Source organism: Mirounga leonina, unplaced genomic scaffold, assembly GCF_011800145.1.
Source record: "Mirounga leonina isolate KUSES-001 unplaced genomic scaffold, KU_Mleo_1.0 Mir_321, whole genome shotgun sequence".
Taxonomy (NCBI): domain Eukaryota; kingdom Metazoa; phylum Chordata; class Mammalia; order Carnivora; family Phocidae; genus Mirounga; species Mirounga leonina.
Window position 1 is genome coordinate 516,849 of NW_023270680.1, and position 25,283 is coordinate 542,131.

A 25,283-nucleotide genomic window follows, 5' to 3' on the forward strand; every position below is an offset into this window, starting at 1 on the left:
CTCAGCTTTCCAGTTGTTAACTCCAGAGCAGACCGCCTGCCACACTAGGGAAGTCATCAAAGGGACAGAAAGATCATCAGGATGGGTAACACAGCAGTTCTGCTTAATGTAAAACTTTGCCCTCTTGGGGAGGGGGAAGAGAGAGGGAATGGTTCCGGAGTCTCCGGAGGAATGCTTCGGGAGGCATCCTGGTTTCCCGCTGGTACAGCCTTCCCGGCAGGCCCTATTAATATGCACCACAGTCTTGGTCCACTGGTTACCAGGGCAGCCTGAGGCATGGGGCAGGCACGCGCTCTGGAAATGCTGCAGGCAGGGCTGATGAGGCTCGGGCTGGGGGGCTCCGCTCAGGCCGGCCGCAGCCCACAGGAGCCAGAGAGGCTTTCCTGGAGCCCAGGCCTCTCCAAGAACTCTTCAACCGTACTTCCATAACCACGATAACCGAAAAGGCAGCAGTGTATTCTGGGTCATCTGAATGACTTCCTGATGACCAAGGACTGCCGCCATCTGAGTCCCAGGCTGTTTGCATTGACCCTGGCAGACGGCACCAACCTTCCTTCTTATGAGCCCATAAGGGGTAGGCTCAGGAAGTGAGTAGAGGCTGTCCCAGCGCCCTGTGTGGGTGGTGGGGAATTTCAACCACACCCCAATGGACATGGGCCAATTTCAAAGGAACCATTTAGAAGGCAGCCCACAGAAGGGTTCATCCACTCACCCGTCCCACTGCGCAGGCCCTGCAGGGACGTCACTGGGAACACTGCCGTAGGGACCTTTGAGAACCCAGCGAGAACACCAGTAAAAACCGTCCCCCCTAATTTGACTTCTTCAGGATTCTGGACATTAACTAAAGGCTTGCAACAACCAGGGGGTGTTTATTTAAGAAAAGCGAATGGTTCTCAGCACCAGTGAGCCTTGGGGCATCATCACTTGCCCTCTTGCCAGACCCTGACCCCAACTCCCAGGTGCCTTGCAAATCAACAGCCGCAATTGGGACAAACCAGCACTGTGGCAGCCCCGGAAGGGTCAAGAGGGGGTTGGAGCTCTTTCAAAGCCCCGCATTCAGAAAACTCATTTGTCACATCCAGCAGTTCCCTGGAAAACCCCCACTGCCAAGTCTTGGTTTTATTTGACCCGACCGCTGTTTCCCATGGTGTCTGTTAAAAACAGTCGGCAGCCATTTATTTGACATTGGGGCCAACAGCAAGCTAACAAAACAGCCTAAAAAAAAAAAAAAGAAAAAGAAAGAAAGAAAAATGTTGGAAAAGGAGGTGTCCAAGGGGCCTTTGAAAAGGCAGCAGGCTCCTGGGAGCCCAGAACACCACACGCGTGGCCTGCACCTGCTCATGAGAAACCTCAACCAGAAGGGGCGGGGAAGGGCCGAAGGAGAAACACTCTGCACCCAGAACTCTACATCCAACAAGGCCTTCTTGGAAAGATGAAGAGCAACAAAACCTCCAGAGAATTCAGGGCTGGCAGACCTGCTCGCAAGAAATGCTGGAGGGAGTCTCAGGCTGGAACCAAGGAAACTGGATGACTACAGAGCACCGGGAAAGGTCGCTACACAGGTAAGTACGCAAGACAGGATAAATGTATTTTTTTGTAATTTCTTTCTCCTATTTGATTTAAAAGATGACTTCATAAAGCAATAACAAATCTATTCACTTTATACAACACATAAAAATGTAATTTGTAGGACAATACTACAAATGGGGAGGAGGGCATGAGCTATATATAGGAGCCAAGTTTTTGTACACTATTGAAATGGCATTAATCCGAACTGGATGGTTATGAATTAAGATGTTCATTATAATTCCTAGGGCAACCACTAAGAAAATCACAAAAAAATACATGTTATGACAGACACGGCTGAGTGAACTAGTGCACTGGGCAATCTTTTTCAGGAGACCCCGTGCTCGGGGGCGCTGGGGAGTCAGGGTGCCTGGGACAGATGGATCACTGCGTCCGCTCCAGGTGGATCTAGTCGGCGAACACACGGTGTGCACAAGGACCCACAGTGATGGAGCGCGGCAGGTGCCGTACCGGGTGACAGAGGGTGAGGGCTCAGACTCGCGGAGAGGAGCCCACGTGGTGGCCCGGGGGGGTGGGAAGTCTGGGGAAGGGCGTTCTGGAGGGAGAAGAGCGTTTTGTCTGGGAACCACCAAGGCCAAAGGAACCGGAGCATGGCCTCGGGGGCAGATGAGGTTAAGCACCAGCTCGATCGTGCTGGGCTCCAAGCTTTGGAAGTTTGGATTTTGGCATGATTATTACGAGAGAATTTTGAGTGACATGAAATGGTTGGTCTTAAACAAGTTGACTTGGTCCACGACGTGAAGGGTTGGGAGTGCTACCTACCGCGGGAAGCCAGTATGCACCGGGGTGGACTGCACGGGAGACGAGGAAGAGGGAGAGGATGGCGCCCCACTTTCTAGCTTTAGTATCTAGTGGGCAGTGGTGTGATTTCCTGAATCAGGGTCTAGGGGAGGCCCAGGCTTCTGAGGAAATCAAGTATTCAATTTTGACATAACACACCTGAGAGGTCGAGACATCTAAGACAAGAAAAGCCCACAGAGGTCAGGGGGGCAGGTGTGAGCTTTGGGGCCTTCGGGAAATGTGGTAGTAAACATAGGGAAACCAGGGAAGAGGGTGCAGGGAGGACAAGGGCCCGCCGAGGTCTGGCAGAGAAGGAAAGAGCAAAGGAGACTCATGCCCACAGTGCGCCAGAGGAGACCCGGAGAACATGGTTTCATGGAAGCAGGGAGAAGGCTTGCGGAGTCACCAGCCGTGTGCGATGCTGCTGAAAGGTCAAGAAAGCAACCAGGAGGACCCATGGGTGTGCTGACAAGGGGGTGGTGAGCAGTTTGGGCAAGCGGGCCGCGCCGTCAGTGGCATGGCTGAGACGTGGCGGTCTCGGTATAAGCGGCTGGACAATCTAGTTTGAGCAAAATTCCATCATGTTAATTTAAATTTGTAATGTGATTTTATAATTTGTATTAATTGTGAGCTGCAGAAGAGTTTATGTCAATAAAGATTTAATTTATTTATCTGAGAGAGTGCAAGTGGGGGGAGAAACAGAGTGGGAAAGACTCTCAGAGTCCACGCTGAGCACAGAACCCAACACAGGGCTTGATCTCACGACCCCGACATCATGACCTGAGCCGAAACCAAGAGTTGGGACACTTAACCGACTGAGCCGCCCAGGCACCCCTGCAAAATAGTTTTGAATACATACCTGGTTTTATATTTGTACGTACTGTACTTCAATGAATCTAAGACCACATTTATGCACCACTAAGAAAAACATTATCTTTCCGAACATGATGCTTTTTCATTGATCGTAAGACTCATTTTTGATTTCAGAAATGCTAAAACATAAGAAAAAAAGGCCTAGAAGTGAGTGATTGAACACAGTATTAAGTAACAAAAAGTTTAAGTCAAATCTGGCAGTTGCTAGCATTTCTTCAGAAGCTCAGGTATCACATGAGCAGAGAGGACACACAATGGTATTGGTCCTTGACATTAACCAATTGCTGACACCTTTAAGATGGTTTCCTCATCTGTAAATAGGGCGGCTGGGAAGCAAACCAGGACATCAGCACATCGCAGGTGACTACCAACCACCTCCCATCGGCACCTCAAGGGAATGAACTCCTCGTCACTGAAATCTGGAGCTGCGGCACCACGTTTGGAACACAAAACACGCTCAGTCCATCCAGCACGTCAGTCAGCTGCCTGCGGACGGGATCAACGCACTGGGGAGCAGGCCCGGCCCGGCCCGTAGTATCTCCAAGGCTCAAGGTTGGATGCAGGCTCTGTTAAGGGTGCAGGTTTCCCTGCTGTGTTCATGACACGCAGAACAGTCTCACTGCATGGTAACTGACATTTAAAGAAAAACTTGGAAAAAAAAGAACGTAACTATCGGAGTGACTAGGTGAACAGCACCACATAAAGGAAGCCCAGACCTCCTCCAGACAGGGCCCGGGTCCTCCAAGGATCACTTGGTGAGAGCTGGCTTCCGGCACGAACATGGTGTTCGAAGCTCCCATTTACACAGAAATTCTTTTCAGATGAAAAAGGCTGCCCGGGTGAAGTGGATCCAGATTTAACAAAGTCCCACACACGGAGGACCCACGTAGAACACAAGGCCTAAGAAGAAACCCTGTTAATGAGAATCAGTACTGTGCGGTCCAAGAAGATTTTGAGTATTTGAAAAACTGTATTTTATTAATAGAGTCAGTGATAACGTTTGCTTCGCGGTCGGGACTGGCTCTGTGCACCATCACTGGGAAAGCGCCACTCAAGTGGGACTTAAGAGTCAACGTGGTGGCCACTGAGCAAAGGAAACCCTCCTTCCTCCTCCTCGCTGGTCCCTGCGGAGAGGGAGGGGTGCGGTCGGGGTCTGAAGGAGGTTCTCCCAAGCCCCCCCCACAACACTTACTGGCAACATTCCCTGCCCTTGAAACGACTCAGTGTTGTGGGATCTGAATCAGATCCTGTCTGCGGTGGACATCAAGCAAGGCCCAAGGAGAAACAGGAAGTGACTCTTAACTTCCCCTTGTCTTCAGGTGGCCTACGGGCAAGCAGCAGGGAGAGAAGGCTCTAGCTCTGCTCGGTGCCCCCACGGCACGAAGCCCCCCGCTCAAGGTGGGGGCTCTGAGGGTGCAGGGGAGAACAGTCACTACTGGGGACTAACTCTCCTCACAGACCCTCCAAGGCCACTCAGCAGCTGGGGTCGATCGAGAGCCAGCCCAGTTCTGGGCCTCTTCCCAACCGTCCCATGGCCCTGCCATCTGGTGGGCCTGCCAGGTGCCAGAGCCCCAGAGTCCCAGAGCCCCTGCGGTCAGCAGGCCGGCCCGCGGCCACCCCACCCCCACCCCCCGAGGCAGGGAAAGGTTCCCTCAGTGGGACCACGTTTTCTTCTTTAAAGGCCACACCAAGTAGCTCGAGGGGTTAAGGTTTGCAGCTATTTTATTTACAAGTATACATTTAACACAATGAAATAAACACTGATATATCGAAGCCTAGTTAATAGTAGTGTAACAATATGTATCATTTTGATGATTACATTATTTTAAACAACAAACTACACTGAAAAATTAATGCCGATAAAATTCTTGGGTCATAATATTATTAATACAATATATAAATTGAAAATATGATTGCTTAAAATTTGAAAATGGAAGTGAACTCATTTGGACAGAGTCAGAGTTTAACATAATCTGAAAGGGGGGTGGGGCAGGAGAAAGCTCTGACCCAAATGAAATCTTTCAGGTTAACAGAAGGAAAAAGAAGCTGAGTTTATCTTAAAGGGTAACGGGCAGTCTGCGTCTTCGGGCAGGATCGACTCCCAGTGTCCGGTTCTGCAGCAGGGTTACATCACCGAGCAGGACGACTTTCCTTGTGAAGCGGCCCCGTCAATTTTTTCTGCCTCCAAAATTATCCTTCGAAAGACATCAACAGCCGTCTGAAAATCAAAGAGAAAACTAGACCGCATTAGTTTTAAAGTGGAACCCTGATGAATACTTCTACTGCTGGCAGGACTGAGAAGGCCCACCGCCCACTGTCGCCCCGGCGGGTGGAGGTCCCTAGACTCCCTTCCTGCCCCACACCTCACCCCTGCCACCTCCTGACTCGGGAGCTAACCTCGCATCACGCTTCTGACCCGTTTTCACCGGCCGCAGCCCAAGAAGTCCCTCCCCGCTCTGGTTCCTCTAGTTTCAGGTTCCAGTACGAGCACCCACTCACCTGTCAGCTCTCATTCCCATCTGAACGCTGCTTTCCCGGGAGGAGGGTTCCCTCTTCACAGCCCTGAGCCACGGGACCGACAGCAGGGCAGGCGCCCTTCCCACACCCCACTAACCCCTCCAGACCTGTGCCCCCCACTTCCCTGAAACGCTCAGCTTCAACTCGTACGCGGCTCTGCAATGATGTAAGCCAGCTTCGAGCCCATACAAGCCCCGAGTCGTTTCCCCTCTCCCTTCTGGAGCGGCGGCACTGTCTCCAACACCGCTCTCAGCCCCGTGGCCTCCTCTCCTCCAATGACCGGTCGGTTCCCCACCGCCGCCGCTCAGCCGCCTGGGCAGCCCCACAGGCCCTTCATGAGTCGTCACTGGTATTTTGGGCAGGGATTCCCCTCTTTTTTTTTATTTTATTTTTAAAGATTTTTTTTTTTTTTATTCATGAGAGACAGAGCGAGAGAGAAAGGCAGAGGGAGAAGCAGGCTCCCCGCAGAGCAGGGAGCCCGATGCGGGACTCGATCCCAGGACCCTGAGATCATGACCTGAGCCGAAGGCAGACGCTTAACCATCCGAGCCACCCAGGCGCCCCAGGGATTCCCCTCTTAGGCTGAACACCCGTCCCTGATGATAATCAAAAATTGCCCCTGTTCTCAAAAGCCTCAAGGGGCAGCACCTAGGTCTCGTCAATACCAACAGCTACCCCTCCATCGCCCAATGTCAAGTACCCTCCATCACCCATCTTCTTTCTCGCTCTCATTCCCTCCCTCCCTCAATACCCCAAACTCCCCAGTTCTCAGCCCCACAGGGAAGGGTTTCCTTTGTCCGAGGACACTTCTCTGTCCCTTAACCACTTCGCATCCTCACTGTCCTCCCTGGCCGGCACTGGGCCCACAGCGCACGCCTGCTGTCACCGTAGTGCAGCTTCCTTCCCGGCCAGCCGTCGCCTGCTCGGCACTTGCAGCCGCACAGCCGGAGGGGCCCAGCTCACTTTACCGCTGGGACCTGGACTCCAGAGGGGACCCTCGGCACCACCCAACTGCACTCCCCTGGGCTAGTCACTCCCCGGATGCAGCTTTCATGCCTTCACTTTCTCCCGGGATTTCTAAAGCCTCTCCCCCGTTCTCACACTCAGCTGGTAACTGTGTTTTCCAGTTCGCAGCATTCATGAGAGAACTCTACATACTCCGTCCACCAAACTGACCAACCCTTGAGTCTGGGCTCACCGGCTCCGGCTCCTTCCCTGCTGCCATGGACAAGGCACCCCTAATTTAGCTAAAGCTGGCCCCAGATCCCACCCCTCTTGTCTAATCAAGGTCACTGGCTTCAGTAAGGTTTCCTCCTTTCCCATGATTAGACAAAGTGTTTATTTCACTGTACAAAAATGCACAGAAAAATATTTGGAAAAACACGTGCCAAACTCTCACCAAGAAAACAGTGTGCCTGGAATTTGGCTTTCCAGATAAATCTCAGAATTCTCCTTGATTATCTGTGTGATCTGACTCTGCCCAAGTATGTTCTTTCATCCCGTTGCGAAAATACAGCTGCAGGCCTCCACAAGAAATAAGCCAGAACTGCAAGCACGTCCCATAGTTCAGTAACAGAGTACAGGATTCTCACTGACTTGATCATTTTTTCCAGCAAGCACTCTGTTAACAAAGTCCACTGAATCTGTATTACTTAGGTAAGTAATACAAATGACAAACAAGCTATATGAAAAATCACAGATAAGAAGCTTGAGTAGTTCACACAGACTGGTCTCTAATCACATGAACTTGGTGTGTGGTGTGCGTGCATGCATGGTCTTTACCACACAGACAAATTCTCTCCCTACTCCATACCAATAGTAGCAAGCATTCTGGCCCATGTGTGGGTTAGAATCACTTACACCTCTAACGTAAGGGAATAGAATTACTTGGTTTCTCCCCTTTGGGTGGGGAGAGACTCGCCAGGCTTAGGGTCTCCTGATTCCCCTCAGCACATTCCAAGCCCACGTGGGCAGGAGTACGAGAGCGTGACAGAGAGCAGAGGCATCTCTAGACACGCCTTTGAGATAAATGCTCAGGTCGTCAGTGTCCCAAGAACTGCATGTCACTGCTGTATTACCTGATTTGGGCACAAGGATCGTCTCGCCTTAAAGGATTCATTTCCCGTCTAATGAGGAACCTGCTGATCTGAGGGCAGCGCAACAGAACAGATGACGAGTGCATCACCTCATCTTTGTGCTTCTCTGGCTTGAGCTGTGTGAGGCGGCCATACGGGACCCTTGCCTCCCTTGACATGTTTGGCAACTATCAGATCCATTTGCTAAATGTATCAAAACTGAGAAGAATCACAGTAGCTGGAATCCTTTCTCTTTAGCTCTGAGCCTTCAGCATGATTCACGTTTTATCTGGGTCTTGCTACCTTCTAAAGGAAGTGCCAAGATTGAAGAATGACCCAACGGAGAGCCACGTCACAAACTGGAAGCCACGTCACAAAATACTTTGGCATAAACCAGACGGCGGAGGCCTGCACCCTGAAACCCTGCAGTGGCGTAATAACGTAGCTCTAGCAAACCATCCCAGGTCATCGCCAGAAAGCTACATTAACCCCAGGCGGTGGGCCTTCCCGGGCAAAGCCCCCGAGTCATGCTGGAGGAGGGCCCACAAGCTACTGACGCATGCGGGGCTGCCCTCGCGCACACAACAGTGCCCCAATCCTGCCGCTGCCTATAGAAGGACCGTGTCCAGCGGAACGACTGCATCAGGACCCGCAGACCTTCACCAGAGAGAAAGAGTGAAGTCAGCAAACAGAACCAAGACAGCCGGGGCCATTCGACTGCACTTCTCCACCCCAAAAGCCGCTTTTTAAATGAGGTATGACTGACCTACAACACTGTGTGAGTTTGCGTGTATGACATAACGATTCGGTGTTTGTATATCCTGAGAAGTGAGCCCCACAGCAAGTCCAGTTCATACTCACTGCCACAAGTTACGATTCTTTTTTCTTGTGGTGAGAACTTCTACGACCTACTCTCTCAACAACTTCCAAATACAAACAAAAACAACACAGTATCGTTAACTGTAGTCCACTATGCTGTACAGTACGTCCGAGACTTACTGATCTTCTAAGCAGAAGTTTTTATCTTCTGACCACCTTCAAATCTTGATTATGCAAAATTTCAAGCATACAGAAAAATGGAAAGAACTGTACAATAATCACCTAGCCCCACTATTCTAGATTCAGCAAATGTTAACATCTTTGCTGTATTTGCTTGCCCTCTCTTGGTCCATCCACCCATCTGTCCCATTTGGAAGTAAGTCGCAGACATTATGAAACTTGGCCCCTAAATACTTTGGTTTGCATTTCCTAAGAATGTGTATATTCTCTTCATAATTCCAATACCATCGCCGCATCTAGGGAAATTAACATTATTTCCCTAATATATACAGAACATAATAAAATCTCTCCAATGGACCAAAAATGTTTTTTACAAGGTTTTTACAACCAGATTCCAATCAAGGCTGACACACAGACTCTGTAATCCAGACAGTCTGTATCTGTATCCCTCCCCAAGAATACTTTAATCTCTATTATGCTTTGGTCATGCACGAGGCCTTCTCTCCAAATCCATCGGAAACCATGGTGTAGAGGAGAGAGGACCAAATTGTGGTTAGATTTAAACTTTAGTCCTAATTCTTATGCCGTATAAATAGACTGATCTTACAAAACTCACTGACCTCTTTGGATCTTACACTCACTTCCAAAATGAGATAGTGCAACTAAATGATTTTAAGGACAGATTAGACACCCAATAAATGTTTGATTTAATTCCATTAGGAAATGAAGGTATCTCTTACTATCTCAACTCTTGGTATCTGAATTCTTACTTGTCTGCACTCAAGAGCTGAGCAGAGTCACACAAATCCCTTGTTACCTGGCACTTGGGAACCAATTACACAGATTTAATCTCCCTCATTATCTGAACCCAAGGACAAAGGGATTGGACTATCAAGGGGTTCCTGGGTTGACTAAGCACCTACCAGACAGATGTGCTGATAGAGCCCGCCATGCTAGACATTATGGAGAATACAAAGGTAAACGACACATCTTGGATTTCGGAACAAATTAAGGGGGTTAAGAGAAAAGAACCTTGAGGGCCAGGGGAAAAGTGGCAGAGGTGGGGAAAACGGGCACCAGGCCCACAGTGTGCCAGCCATCCTTACCCAGGATGCGCCAGTCACCCTTACTGAATAGTTTCCTCACAGACATGAACATTAACTACTCTTATATGAGCATCAAATGAGAGAACAAGTGGAAAAGACTTTAAACGCTGTAAAGCACCATATGGATGTAAGTGGTGAATCGAGAAAGGACAGCTGAGGTCTGAGGAGAGCACGAAGGAAGGGCGCATTGGGCAAGTGTCCCTTGTGGGGAAGGTGGCGGGCGTACTCTGTCATGCCTGAGAAGGACTGAGAAAGGACGGGGACACAACAAGAGGAACTGGAAGAGCACCAATCTCGTCCGCCCTCCGAATCACTAAGGGCTCTGAGTCTGTTCTCTAGACAACAGGCAACCCACTGACAGGCCTTCTAGCAGAGGGCGACACCATCTGACATGCAGCTTTAAGAAGTTAGTGGCCGCAGAGAAACACTGGAGAGAAAATGGAGGCAGGAGGCGAGCTGGGGCGCTGCGGGGCTACAGTAAGGCCTTGGGAGGAAAAGGAAAGAGAGGCTGTGTGAAGCCTCCGCAGATAAAACCGACAGCCTTCCTAGGATGTGCCTTTAACGGAACATCTGCCGGGCTGACCTGGGAACAGAGGCCTGTAAAACGGTTCTTAACAGTTTCTATGTGAGAAACAATACATCCACCACACTCCGTTTCATCCTACAGAGAAAGGGGCTTGGTGTAGGCACAAAATTATTGCCAAAATGATTTAAGATCATTCTCGTTTCTTTTCTACGTCTGGACTTACTTCTGTACCAGCCTTTAATATAAAACAAAAATAATAATCTATGTTCACAAAGTAGTCTTTCCTTCACTCTTAACTTCTGTTTTATCCTACAAATATTCTAGGTCCCTTTGGAAGCAGAATCCTGATAGCAACCCAAAGGCTGATACGAGAGTGGTGGAAGGAAGGACACAGGTGAAACAGGAGAGGCAGGGAGGGCGGGGCTCGGCTGACTGAGGGGACACAGGCCTGGGACTGACGGCTGCAGCATGAAAGGAGTTCTACAAACTTGGTACCTGATTTTCTTTAGCAGAAGATTCCAAGAAAGCCGCATTCCAAGACTCTGCTAACGCTTTCCCTTCTTCATAACTGATCACCCTAGAGGAAAAAGAAAATTCTAATTAATGTACTGAGCTCTTTATTTAGAAAACATCTATAATTATTAACAAACCAGGCTCCACTTTTATCAACTGTTTTCTTGTAATGCAGAAGAATTCTCTCTGCTCAGTCTTATCATCCAGTGTGTACCACAGAGGAGCACTTTATTAATGCCTAAGTTGGGGAACGGGACAGATGTGGCCTTTTGGGGTTACCCATGCTCCAGCAAGCCCTCGAGGTTCAGAGAACACGACTGTGTTTTCCAGTACCCAGGACACGGACTATTTCACAGCGAGGTGGGCTGTGAGTACCCGAGGAAGGGCAGCCATGAAGGGGCCCACAGCTCAACTCTGCTGCACGCAGGCGACGGGCATCCAGCTGGTGAGCCTCCTCGTCTCCAGACTGGGCTCCGCGGCCCTGTTCGCTGACCTAATCCTGGCTGCAGTACTCAGAAATTATTTGTTGAATGAATAAGTGCTTCTGTGGTCTCTTTAGAGTCCACTTTGCACAAAATGGTGGAAGAACCCAAAGCTAATTTCCTACCACCTTTGCTCCCTCTTTTCTAGAGAAAACATTGGTCAGGACGGGTGAGATTTTATATTGGTTTTGCTGCTTGGGTACACTCACTGCCATATTTCTGAACACAGATATGCTACACCTATTTTCACCATGAGAACAATAATTACAAAAAGTACTTTAGTGCATACATCTCAGACTTGATTTTATAAATCAATTATTCAGAAGTTACATACCTTTCCATATGGAGGTCTTTCTTATTTCCAACCAACATAATAGGTATTCTAGTAATGTGAGACAAAAAAGCCAAAGGAAACTAGTCAGTGCCAGATCTTATTGTTCAGAAGACAGAACTATAAGGAGTGTATCTAACAAAAGAGAGAAACTATTACTACTTACTGCACTTTCCCCACCATGTCCAACAATTTGCCATGAATAACTTTAATCACTTCAAAACTGTAAAACAGAAGCATGAAATAAGACATCCATCTTAGTGTTATATAATGTTTATCATGGGAAAAACATATGTCATCAACTCACCATTTTAATATAAAATAACCTGAACACAAGGAATTCCTTAATTCTTTCCTACAAATCTTTCTTCATGTGTGCATGTATTTGACACCCTTACTGAGAATATTCAAGATGAAATAGGTGAGATATTTAAATGGGAAAGTCTAACACTTGGCTGACAAATCACATAAACACGAATTTTAATCTCAATTTGTAGGATGTTCTTTAGCTAGAAGGCCCTAGCAGTCAGCCTGTGATCCACATTAATATGGTGAAAACACACAAAAAGTAAATCAATTTATGTAGTTCCCATTTCCATTAGCAAAAGAGCTCAGATCATGTGCAATCACTATCTAGGCAGCTGGAGGGAAGAAATACAGTTTTTATTCTATCAGTGTCAGAGAACGTCTACTGGGATATTTTTTCTCCCTTAACAACCTATTTGCTCCACAAGACAATCACTGAAAAACATTTAGTCTGGTAAGTCTGAGTTGCTATAACCAATTCCATCAGATCCTTTAAAACGATGAATGCTATCTATGCAGAGCAAACAAACTCAAGCAAGCAGCAGGAGTGAGTCCTACCTTTTGATTGATGTAACAGAATACACAAGAATGTAACCATTAATATCTATGGAGTATGTCTGAGGAAAGATGGAGTATTCATCCTGTGGGAGAAAAAATAATTCCATTTGAGTAGAAGTCTTCATGTAGCATAACAAGCAATCTGTACCCAAAGTTTTTCACACATGACCTGGTCAAAGAAATCAAAGGAAACAAAGTGGATTAAAATATTCTTCTAGAAACACAGCCTACACACTTAGGACTTATTTAAGACTGGTTTGGGGCTGATAATTGCTTTAAGCCAACATTCGAAAAGCGTCTCTGGCTATTCTAAGACTTTTGTGGAGAAGGCTAGTAACTTCTGCAATTCCTGGGGAAAGAGGATGGAAGGAATGACAAGACAACAGGTCCTGTGATCTTATAGGGGGCGAAAAGGACTAACAGTTCTTTTATGGAGATAAAGTCCAGAACTTTAGTTCTCATGGGAAATTCATGAGTGCTTCTGGTTTATTCCATAAATCTGTATTTTCCTACCTAAAACTGTTACGTCCTCACTAAACCTATTCTCTGCGTGTAAGTCACAACGGCCGGAGTGCCAGTCTATTGGTCGTTAGTGGGTTGTCCCCAGCACTTGAGAGGGCGAGGAGAGAGGAGAAAATCAAAACGCTAGACCGGGTGTACCCAGACTTCTGAGGATCAAACAGTTATTTATTGAGCAAGTTTAGGAATTAAAAACAAAGGTACACATTACATAACAATGTATCAGTACCCAGTTTCATAAAGCAGCTTTAGGAAACTCAAAACTCAGCTTTAGAATTATTAAAGCATACTAAAGGTCTAATTAGCATACTAAGCTGCTAATTATTAAAGCATACTAATTGTTTTAGGACAATGCCACTGCCTGGTATAAAACATTTTATTCTCTGTTGAAATATAATTATCAACATGCCACTTATCCTAAGCACTATTATAGAAAATCAGGTCAAACCATCATTATATCAAGTAACTGTCTCTGTTAACTTTGCAATTCCACAGTATGGTTACAACTAATGTTCATGATGGCCCTGAATTACTGCCCCAAATTATTGCTATTTACCATAGTAATAAAGTATCTTTAAAAAATAAAAATCAAAGGAAAATTAAGTTTTACTCTCAGCTCTCTGATATCATCAATAGTAATCATTCATCAGAAGACAGCGTTTCTACATCTCAGGGCTTACCACATTTGCAAAATAAAACCTTTGTTTTCATTATCAGTTTCATTAAATTGAGTTCATTTTAGTGTTAAACTCTGAGAATGCATTTTTGTTAATGGAATGAGAGGTCTTTAAACCCAGATTAAAAACAAAATTCCAAATGATTTTAGTCGCCAGCTGAGCTGCAGTATATCCAGAGTTCAAACCACCTTTTCCCTGAAGAGAAGACAGGGAAATAAAGAAGAGAGTCATCGTATTTCAGAGGCGTGGTGCAAACCGCCACCAGTTAGGAAGTATCACGGGGGGCGCCTGGGTGGTTCAGTTGGTTAAGTGACTGCCTTGGGCTCAGGCTGTGATCTCCAGATCCTGGGATGGGGCCACGTCGGGCTCCCTGATCAGCAGAGAGTCTGCGTCTCCCTCTCCCCTTCCCCACTCGTGCTTTCTCTCTCGCTCTCAAAAAAAAGAATAGTATCAGTCGAAAAGAGATTAATAAATTCAACTAGATGAAAATGAGAAAGTTCTTCATGACTAAAAACCTTTCAAACCAAAACCTTGCGGCTCACGTCACATACAAAGCTGATTTTCTGCGCATTATGAAGGGGTCTCTCAAACCAATAAGCCAAGACGCTCCGCCCAAGAGAAGAAGGGCAAAGTGCACGGACAGGAGAACTCCCAGGGGAGGAGACACAAATGCCCTCCAACAGGAAAACACGCTCAAACTCCTTCATGAGAAGAACAGTACTTATTAACCGGGATACTCTCCCTCACCCACTGGGGCGGCACTAACAGGAGATTCGCGAAGACACTGCGCACATGCGCGTGCGGGCGAGAGCGCGCACCCGCTCCTCGCGGGCGAGAACTAACTGCCGGCCGGGGACGTGCTCGCGCGCGCGCGCACGGCCCCAAATGACGCAAGACGCTGACGGCCCGGGCCCCCGCCGGCGGCAGCGAGGCTGGGAACCACGTCCGGGCCCATCAGTCGTCCGAGTGGGCCGTAGCCAAGCGACACGGGTCATGCAGCCACGCGGCGGAAGACCGCGGCGTGTGTATGGCTGTGGGATCACCTCCAGGATGGAGACACGGAGATACCTTACTTCAAGCGAGAAAAAGAAAGAAACCCCAACTCTATCTGTACGTTCATGCAGACAATATCCGGGAAGCACATTCCATAGACCGGTGATGGGGCTGCTCTCGGAGGGTGGAGCTAATGCCGCCGGACGGGGAAAGCCCGCAGTTTTACTATTTACCGTTTTGCGCTATTTTATTTCTGTAACATGTGCATTTAGTACTATTTTTTTTTAAGATTTTATTTATTTATCTGAGAGAGAGAGAGAGAATGAGATAGAGCATGAGAGGGGGGAGGGTCAGAGGGAGAAGCAGACCCCCTGCCGAGCAGGGAGCCCGACGCGGGACTCGATCCCGGGACTCCAGGATCACGACCTGAGCCGAAGGCAGTCGCCCAACCAACTGAGCCACCCAGGCGCCCCTATTTAGTACTATTTTTAAAAAACTGTAATTTAATACTTGTTTTAAAAGGGGGGATTTGACATTATAAACACGACTGCCACTGAGTCACTTGTCAGAGTCTACTTAAATTAGGCCCAAACAAAATCTTTCATGCAAACTAAAAATAATCGACCTGTATTTAACTATGTTCATCATCATCCCTTGCTGGGCAATGAAACCAGCTACGATATAAACTACTAAGTAAATAGGATTTGCCATCATATGTTGCTACAGTTTTACTCCTAAAACGTGTACACCAGTGAACAAATGTGCTCTAGATGGCGGTGACAGGATCTGTCCTTTCTTCATCATCTCCCCCGCCACTGGGGGTCTCAGCCCCAGCCCAGCGGAATCCAATTTTCTTTTCTTTTTTAATTTTAATGATTTTCTTTTTTTTTTTAAAGATGTATTTATTTATTTGACAGCGCACGCACAAGCAGGGGGAGTGGGAGAGGGAGATGCAGGCTGCCTGCTCAGCAGGGAGCCCAACGCGGGGCTCGATCCCAGGACCCTGGGATCATGACCTGAGCCGAAGGCAGACGCTTAACGACTGAGCCAGCCAGCGGCCCCAGAATCCAATTTTAGAAACAGCTCTTGGAGCAGCTGTAAATGCGACATCTCATCCAGTTGCTACCGAACGAGGTGTACGTGGTTCTACAGCACAAGGAAGTGCGCGCATCGCATAATCACGGATCACAGATACGAACATGACCTTCTATTCCATAGTCTCCCAACTGAAATATTCTGTGCAAAAATTCTCTAACTATTCTTATCTGGCCGTAAGAGCAAGACAGGCAGAGCTAGTCACTGACCTTGCCTTTGCCATCCCTCACACCATACACTCACTCCCCGAGATCTCTGCTTCTTTGGAGGGGGGGCATCCTTTATTATTCTGTCATCAAAACAGTTAAAGGCATGTGATGCTCCAGTGTACACTCAGACTTTAGAGCAAAACAGAACCCTAGAGGAACACATCTTCTATTTTGATAAGGAGTCAACATAAAGAAATTTTCTCTCCAGAAAAATGTTTTCAAGGACAGCTCTACTCCAAGTATAAGCGACACCCTCACTGTTCCATTCAGTGTCTTGTTAACATCAACATCAAGTTGCCATGCTAGGCACTCCTCTGGCCTTAGAAGCATCAAAGATCTACAAATAAGGACCAAATCCTCGTGAAACTCACACATCCACTCTAGACCATGCGACAGTCCTGTGAAGGCAGGCACTACATCGCCAATTTACGGAAGAAGAATCTGAGGTACAGAAAGGTTCATAACTTTCTCAAGGTCAGCTGGTTAGTAAAAAAACCCAGGATTCAAGCCCCAGCAGCGTGACTGCAGAGCCACATTCCAACAACTCTGAAATACTGGTTCTCCTCCTGGCCTACTACAAAATGTACTTCTACAATAACGTCACATAAAAGTGATTTGCCAATTTACATCCTCATCCCCACTTTCCAGAATCTTAATGAAAATTCAAAATGAAGATATAAAAAGCAAACCCAAATCTTGATGATGTCAGAGGCCCACTATGAATGATGTGGCCGTATTTCTTCGCCCAGGACACTACCGTTTAACACCTGCTGTCCCAGCATAATTATTACCAGGGCTCCCTTCACTCTTAAAAGTGTCTTGTTTTAGGCAATAAATTACAGTCACCTTAACCATAAAAGATACAAACTCTGAGAATCCAATACAATGTCTTATCCCAGAGGCTCTTCTATGGTAACTTCTAAAATAAGCTGTGTCCTCCACATCCTCATTCTCCTATGAAGACTTCTCCTGCTCCCCTTGTTCCTTTAAGCTCCATACCCCCTTTCTGTCACTGACAGGTACCTGCAGAGTAAGAGCCTAGGACGGCTCAGCTCTAAGACAGCCATCGTGAGGTCTGGTGACGGAAGCCCCTTATACCCACCACCAGGGGGCATGTGTAGGGTGAGCGAGGGAGACACGTGGTAGATCTCTATGATATACACATCCCATTTATTTTCTTTGAAGCTTCCAGAATGGAAACTCCAGGGTTTCTTCAGTGCTCACCCCCCTCAATATAACTATTTTCTTGCTCACTAGGGGGCTACACTTTGCTTCTGTGTTCACTTCAAAACATAAAGCAGAGGGAGTTCATTCCAAACCCATAAGAAGGCCACACCATTCTAGGTCTATCTCAATCTCCCCAGGTTCCAGAAGAAAAGCCTCCATTTAACATGGCAGACCAGATTACACTACACGCACCCTCCTGCTAGTCTGATCCTTTGTCGATTGTAAAATGCAAGGAAGGACTCAGAGACCAACATCCCCACATCCAGCAGCTGTTTAACAGATTCAGCCCAACAGAATGGTTTCTAGTAAAGGCTGGACTGGGCGCCATGGGAATGGGGAAGTTTAGCCATCAGGGTTAAGGGGTTTGTTTGTACTCTTCAAGTTCTCTGAACTTCTTTCACCCACTGCTTCTAGTCAATTCCCTTGGTCTTCCATTCCTCAAATCCCTACTATGTTAAACTGTGACTATGGTGTTGGTTTATTTTTATTTTTTTGGTTATTTAATCTTTGGCAATTACCTACTATCTACAAATCAAATCTACACTCCCTAATCTAGTAATCATGTGACCTATCAATAAACCAGCTCCTTTCTGCCCTATACCTTTCTCATGCCTTTCCTCGGGAAAAGACTTACTTTTGTCTTGATGTAACATACATATTAGAAAGGAAGAAAAAAGTACTAATAGGATCCTGATATAGAACGCAAGTTTACAAAACGGAAATACACTATCCTACGGATAAATACAAACCTTCCCAATGCTATGAGTATATTTCACACAATTCTAAAGTAGAAGAGCAAGTTAATGATTTGGAAAAACTGCCATAAATGTCTTGGTAGACAGCCCGTTAATAAACCCCAAAGGGTTTCCTTGGCATTGCTGTTGTGCTGAAGCATCGATGGTGGGGCCGGGACTGCCAGACAGAAGGACAGCGAGAAGATTGAGACACTAGAGACTTACTTGCCCTGCTGTGTCGACAAGTTGAAGATGATATTCTTGTCCATTGACTGTGATCAATTTTGTGAAAGCTACAGGGAATAAAAGGAATTAAATATTAGTTTAAAAAGTTGACTTTAGATCACTTAAAGCTTGAACACTGATGACCAACTAAGCAGAGTCCCTACTAAGTTCATAAAAAGATCCCATAAAACAAAATGGAACAGATCACCCCGAGTTTACAGATTCTTCCCCACTTCCACAATTTAACTAAGAAATACTGGCTGACTGATGAAAATCAAGGTTTAGTACGCCTTGAACCTTTATCAAAGGAACTGAAATGAGGCAACAATTCGTATCCTATAAGGCATTTGAGTGCTCTATCTATGGCTAAGCCTTCCTCTTGTGAAAAAGTGAGATACACGACATTAAGTTTGAGATCTAGAATGAACCCAAAGCACAAAACTTTTCATTAATTTATAGGAAGTCTGGTGTCAGAGCACAAAGAGCCAATATTAACTGCAGTGTTGAGAACTTTCAGTACATAAAAAAATTAACAATTTTATTGACAGATAAAACAGCAATGGAACAGGTGTTCTGCGTGAAGCCATCATGCCCGCTCAGCTTAAGGATCCAAGCAATTTTGTGACAACTTCTTTTCCCTACCAAGGGGGGAAAAAAAAAACCAGACTCAAGTAACTTCCGGAAAAGTCAATTCAGAATTCTGAGGAGATAGACTTCAAACAAATGCAGACAAAAGAGGAAAGAACTATTAATAGTAACAGATTATTAAAGTGTAACCATCTGGAACCCTGGCAACGAAAGGGGAACTGATGTCTTCTGCATTCCCAGTCCCAGCCATTTGTTTCAGACATGCGTCCTCCAATCTCCTGGCTGCCCACTCTACTTGACTAGAACTGTGCAGCAGAATCTATCCCTTGCACGGCTGGGAGAGGACCCACTGTTGCCCACGGTCTCCCACAGCCAAAAAGGAAAGCAGAAACAGACACAGGAATACTAGGAGAGAAAACTTTAAGTGACAAGGGGGATACAGAGAGATCTTATCTGAATGCTGAGTTCCACAGGGAGAGAAAGGGATGCTCATGCTAGCATCGTAGCCTCCTAGTGCAAGCAGGGGTGCGGGAAGCAGGTGGGCAAAAATCACAGACCAGGCCACCCAAGCTGGTTGCCACACTTTCATTCTTGTGCCTTTGATGGAAACGACCACTTTAGGGAATAATTAAATCAGATGAAAACTGAATCCAAGTATTTCAAGATAGGGAGTACCCAATATATTCGGTTTCGTCAATTCTAAGAAAAAATTCTACTGTATTTTTTTCCCCCACATTGCAACCTCTCTGAACTTGGGATGCATCTTGCATTGACTGCGCTTTCGATCACTGTCAGCCAGGGGGCAGTCATGATATTCCTGTGGGAATACCTGCCTCGACACCTTACTCAGGTAAGCCCAAAATGTGCATTTTAGACTTGGTGAAAATTACAGACATAACAGCGGTGAGCAATAGAACAAGTAACCTCCAATTAGAACTAAGTAATTGTGGTTATGAAGTAGAATGTAATTACTATGAAAACATCATTCATTCATGCAAGATTTATTTCTTGAGTACCTATTATCCCCAGAAGCACTGTTCTGGGTGCTCTCGAAATACTGCAGCTGACCTCAGTGAGCTTCCAGCCCCGGGGAAGGAAGGCAGACCCAGACACTGTCAGTCATCTTCTCTGGGAGAGGAGCATCCAGGCGGAGATCAAACAGCGAATGACAAAGCGCCATGAGAAAAAGCAAGAAGGTCGGCACAGCAGAGGCTGAGACAGTAGTGGACAGGTAATCAGGTTGGGGAGGAGGCAGAAGACCTTATAGGAGATGGTAAGGACTTCAGAGTTTTATTCTAAATGTGATGGGAAACCAAGGGTTTTAAGTAGGGGAGTAACCTGGTCTGATTTATATTTAAAAGAGATGGCTCTAACTATGCTGTAACAGAAATGGACAAGAGCGGACAGAGGCCACTGGTGGGAGCCCATAGTACAGTGCCTATACAGACTGGGGATCTGAAGACGACAGTGGTCTGGATCAGTGGGGCAGAGAGGAGTGGAGAGCCAGGGTGGAATTCTGGGTGTAGTCAAAGGTAGAGCCCAGAAGGATCTCTGACTGGCTGGAAGTAGGGTGTGAGAGGATGGAGAGGCAGGACACCTCCCAAGGTTTTTGGTCTGAGCAAGGAGACCTATGAATCGCCATTTACCAATTCGGGAAAGCCTGGGGGAGGAGCACTGGGGATGGGGGAGGACGGAAACGAAGAAGCCTACACCCAAGGGGAAGTGAGGGCAGCTAAATAAAAAAGCCCAGAGTTTGGGGCAGAGGGTGGGGCTGGGGCTACTGTGAGACCAGCAAATTCCCGGAGAGAGGGGCTGATCGCTGGTGACCAAGCAGAGAGAAAGCCTGAGCCTGATGTCGGAGCCCACGGGCACCCTACGCTGCCAGGTCCAGATGATGAAGACTCAGCCAAGGAGACGGGAGAAATACTGGCCACGAGCTTAGAGTAAAAAGGGAGGACGTGTAATTGTACATAAGATGTAAGAAATAAAATTATTAATCAATGTTTTAGTATATTCTTGCACATAAAAAGGATGTAAATCCTCCAACGCACAGCAGTAAAATGAAATCGAGGCCCTTCCATCTGTCACGGAAAACTGCCTCTTCTTATTACTGTAGAAAAAAAAGGAAGTGTAATAAGAGATCTGTCAGTTCCATAAACTAGGAACCAATTCTTCTGCGTGCTGTGTTCAACCTCCTGCAGCAGCAGAAAGCTGGCTTTCTCCTCGTCTCACTTTCCTCGAACCCTCTCTCCCTCCCCCTCCCTTTTTCAATCACTAGAGAAATTAATCCAATTTCCAACAGAAAATCCTGAAATTGCCCTGAGCAGACTAATAGCTACTTACTAGTAAAGCCTACTAAAATAAGCAAGACAATAGATTTCTAAAACTTGGAATTCATAAAGTAAGATTTGTGTTACTAAAGTGTATTGAGGACTCCTAATTCATATCCTACTGAGAAGCCCACCCACCATGCAATGCTTGATAATGCTGCAAAGCTCCTAATTAGAACTTTCCAATTTTCTGGGAAGGTTTATTAGTGCATCAACAATACCACCTTGAGATGGCAGAAGTTGTAAATTGCTATTCCTCCTTAATTTATAAACTACTGCTACTAAATTTCACCATAGCAATTTGGTTTGTATTGAGTTGTTAGATTAACAATACAGTAGATAATAAAAGCACATTTGCGTAGGCAGTATTTTTGGTATAAAAATTTCCCCAAACTAGAAAATACATGGTTTTATTGATGTTATTTTCTTATATCCCGTTTTAAAAGGTGACACAGTCCCAGAATTTTTGCTTTTGTGGTGATGCTTCATAGAGCTGTGTCACCACTGAATGTCTGTTATGAACCACTTGTTCTAGGTTATAAAGTTAAGTGTAAAATAATTACCGGATTATTTCCAGATTTACAGAATGCGGTGCTTCTTTTTTTTTTTTTTTAAAGATTTTATTTATTTATTTGAGAGAGAGAGAATGAGAGAGAGCACGAGAGGGGGGAGGGTCAGAGGGAGAAGCAGACTCCCCGCCGAGCAGGGAGCCCGATGCGGGACTCGATCCCGGGACTCCAGGATCATGACCTGAGCCGAAGGTAGTCGCTCAACCAACTGAGCCACTCAGGCGCCCGAATGCGGTGCTTCTTAAAACCATCCATTCATTTGTTAGCAACAGGCTTACGACAACCGTTCCATTTCTCATTCCCTGTAATCACTGAACAGTGTTTTTGACCAAACAGAGGAGAATAAGGTGGAGGAAGGATTTCTGCCTTGGTTAGATGGTCAGAAGCATGGTAAACAGAAACTCATGTCTGCATATGCCTCATGAACTTTTAAGCCATTCATCTACCCTGATATTCATTTCGCACCTGCCTAAAGACTTTAATAAATATTTTTAGTCCATTTTTGAGATGAAAAAGTCTATTACTGAACACTAAGTATTAGATAGGGAACATTAAAAACACAGTTAAAGATGATGTCGACAGCCTTCAAAGTAGGGTCACCTCATTCAATTTCTGCGACAATATCAAGGTAAGAAAGCTGGACATTCACTGGATTGACTACTTACATATAAAGAAAATCTATTTATATACAACACCACGACTTTCCCTCCACCTCAACTTTAAGTGGTACAACGACACACAATTCTAAGAACCACTTTTATGAGCAGGGCCTACCAAGAAAACTATATTCTACTCTTCTATGAATAAAATGCCCAAATGAGCCTTATCTCTCTTTAAGGACACACAATTCTAAACAGTTACATATAGCAAATATTAAGGCCATGACCACAATTTTCTTGTGTTCCTATTCCAACGGAGAGAAAACCAAACTTGTTCATGTAGCATTCAAATGAATCTGCTCCTCCCACTGGCATACCTACTATTCTGTAAGTGACAGCCAAACAAATCAACACAGGATGTGTATGTAGTCAGGACTCCTCCTTTCCAGATACCAACAGAGGTTACTTTCAAACCCGGGTCTTCCCCGAGTCGGGTTAGCAACCAACAGGCTTCCTTGCCACCAGAATACTGGGACATGAAGGATAGGTGCATATTTTAAGTCAGAGGTGGGCAAACTCTTCCTGTAAAGGGCCAAACAGTCTCTGTTCCAAGTATTCAACAACTCTGCTATTGTAGAACAAAAGCAGCCACAGACACTGTATGAATGAATGCACATGGCTGTGTTCCAATAAAACTTTATTTATGGACGCTGAAATGTGAAATTCACGTAACTTTCACAGGTCACAAATATTCTGCTTTTGATTTTTTTTTTTTAAAGATTTTATTTATTTATTTGACAGAGACACACAGAGAGGGGAACACAAGCAGGGGGAGTGGGAGATGGAGAAGCAGGCCTCCCGCTGAGCAGAGAGCCCGATGCGGGGCCCAATCCCAGGACCCCGGGATCATGACCTGAGCCAAAGGCAGACACTCAACGACTGAGCCACCCAGGCACCCCATGCTTTTGACTTTTTTAATTATTAAAAAAAATAAAAACCATTCTTTGTGCATGCACTGTACAAAAGGGCAGTGGGTCTTTCTGACCTATAGGCCATAGTTTGTCAACTCCCTGTTGTAAGCCTCTTTTGAAGTCTCTCTTGCAAGCTCTGGGCAGGTGAGGTCTACAAATCTAGTTGCTGAAGTGTATGAACCTGACTATTAAGTCAGCTTCATGTCTAATATGCCCATCAGGTTTTGAAGAATCCCATGTTTAAATGTGTATGTTCCTGGTGACCAATCCTGGGTTAAGTCCAGGTATCAAGAATCTGAGACGACTGGTTCTAGGGTCTACTTAGGGTTTTAAGATCGCTTGAAACAAGACCAGCTTCCAACAAACCAGCCTCCCTAGATGAAATGCTTCAGGTTTTCTTCCATGATCCTAGAATCAAGACTCTCATGGTCCTAGAATCCTTCAGGAAGATTCTGAAACCACGGATTGAAAGCGGACAAGGTAAAGGTTGTGGCTGGTCCTGTTCTCTGGTGTTTTCTGCACATGGCCTGAAATGCCAATAGACTTTAGAGCCATCTTTGTTTTCATGCTGCAACTGCTCTCCCCATCCCAGAATAGCTCACTTCTCCACAGCCTTCTTTCAACTCTTCAGGATTGGAAGGGGTTGGGGGGGTAGGGGTGGGGGAAGGGCTAGTGATTCCATAAGAGTAAGGTACAAAGGATCTGGAGTGTTTTCGTCCTTTCTTTTCAAGCGTGGAATCTTTAAGAAGGGCTACTGTTGAGAAGGAGGGGGGAAAAAAAAGATTGTGCTCTCTATTCTTGTTTTCCTGAAGCAGAGTCTGGGATAGGAGGTTCACTGTAGGACTGGATTCCTATGGAACTGAGTAACAATTTCTAGATGGTGGGATCTGGACACTGAATAAAAACCCATTTAGTGTGAATTGGATCAAACTTTTGGAAGCTTTTTGGGACCCCAGTTGCAGATCTATAGGTTTACCCCAATAAGCCCTGCCATCAAAGCCTCCAGGAACACACAATGGCTGTTTGTGTGAAGAATGCAGGCTTCTCAGTTTATAAACCCTTCAAAACAATACTTACTGTTTTCTATGGTTGGGTCGTAGGAGTCAACAAATTGGCCTTCAACAAACTGAATCGTCAATGAGGATTTCCCTATAAAAGAGAGCAAAAGCTCAGTATGTATTGGCATATTAAAGTAACAAAAAATTTAATTCTACTATTTTACAAAAAACCCCATTCTAACAAGATGAAGAGACGGAAAGTACTGGGATCACAACACACTCTTTTAATTAACTTCTGGGCAATTTTATTTTTTTATTTTTTTTTAAGATTTTATTTATTTGACACAGAGAGAGAGAGAGAGAGAGAGCACAAGCAGAGGGAGCGGCAGGCAGAGGGGGAGGGAGAAGCAGGCTCCCCGCGGAGCAGGGAGCCCGATGCAGGGCTCGATCCCAGGACCCTGGGATCATGACCTGAGCTGAAGGCAGTCGCTTAACCAACTGAGCCACCCAGGCGCCCCTGGGCAATTTTAAAAAGGAAATAAATTTTATGAATTTGCTCTATACGAGAGGAATTTAAGCAATTAAGCTATTATGAATTAAACACTTTTGTCCCATTAACAAATATTACTGACCAATAAGCATATCACATATTCTGCTAAAGGTAAACAAACTGAAATAAGGTCTAAGTTAAGCTAATTTCCCCTGGTGTCCCTGAAATGTGGATATTAATTTTAATACAGAAATTAGTAAGACAGGATTTATTTCTTTGGGCTCTTTCATATATGGCTGTTAGAAATGTTACCAGGTACAGCTTTTAAAGAGGGGAAACTGAGAATATGTAACAGAAGTCTTTATTTAAAAACTACTTGAAGGGGCGCCTGGGTGGCTCAGTCGTT

The 25,283-nt window shown here is 45.9% G+C and overlaps 1 protein-coding gene and 1 long non-coding RNA gene across 2 annotated transcripts in view; one reads left to right on the top strand and one right to left on the bottom strand.

The window, feature by feature from the left end:
- The first annotated feature begins 1,085 nt into the window (after positions 1–1,085).
- On the top strand, positions 1,086–4,125 carry LOC118026820. Its single transcript, XR_004683684.1, has 3 exons — positions 1,086–1,562; positions 1,899–2,028; positions 3,562–4,125. It is a non-coding gene; the product is annotated as an uncharacterized LOC118026820 (long non-coding RNA).
- Positions 4,126–4,944: 819 nt separating this feature from the next.
- Positions 4,945–25,283, bottom strand: part of RHEB (Ras homolog, mTORC1 binding) — a 41,428-nt gene continuing 21,089 nt past the window's right edge. The window contains exons 2-8 of the mRNA XM_035029836.1: positions 24,467–24,538; positions 18,333–18,400; positions 12,654–12,736; positions 11,956–12,012; positions 11,793–11,840; positions 10,959–11,040; positions 4,945–5,458 (exon numbers count right to left, since the gene is read on the bottom strand). Of these exons, the coding sequence (XP_034885727.1) occupies positions 5,366–5,458; positions 10,959–11,040; positions 11,793–11,840; positions 11,956–12,012; positions 12,654–12,736; positions 18,333–18,400; positions 24,467–24,538 (503 nt within the window). The 3' untranslated portion in view covers positions 4,945–5,365. The remainder of the gene's footprint in view (positions 5,459–10,958; positions 11,041–11,792; positions 11,841–11,955; positions 12,013–12,653; positions 12,737–18,332; positions 18,401–24,466; positions 24,539–25,283) is intronic.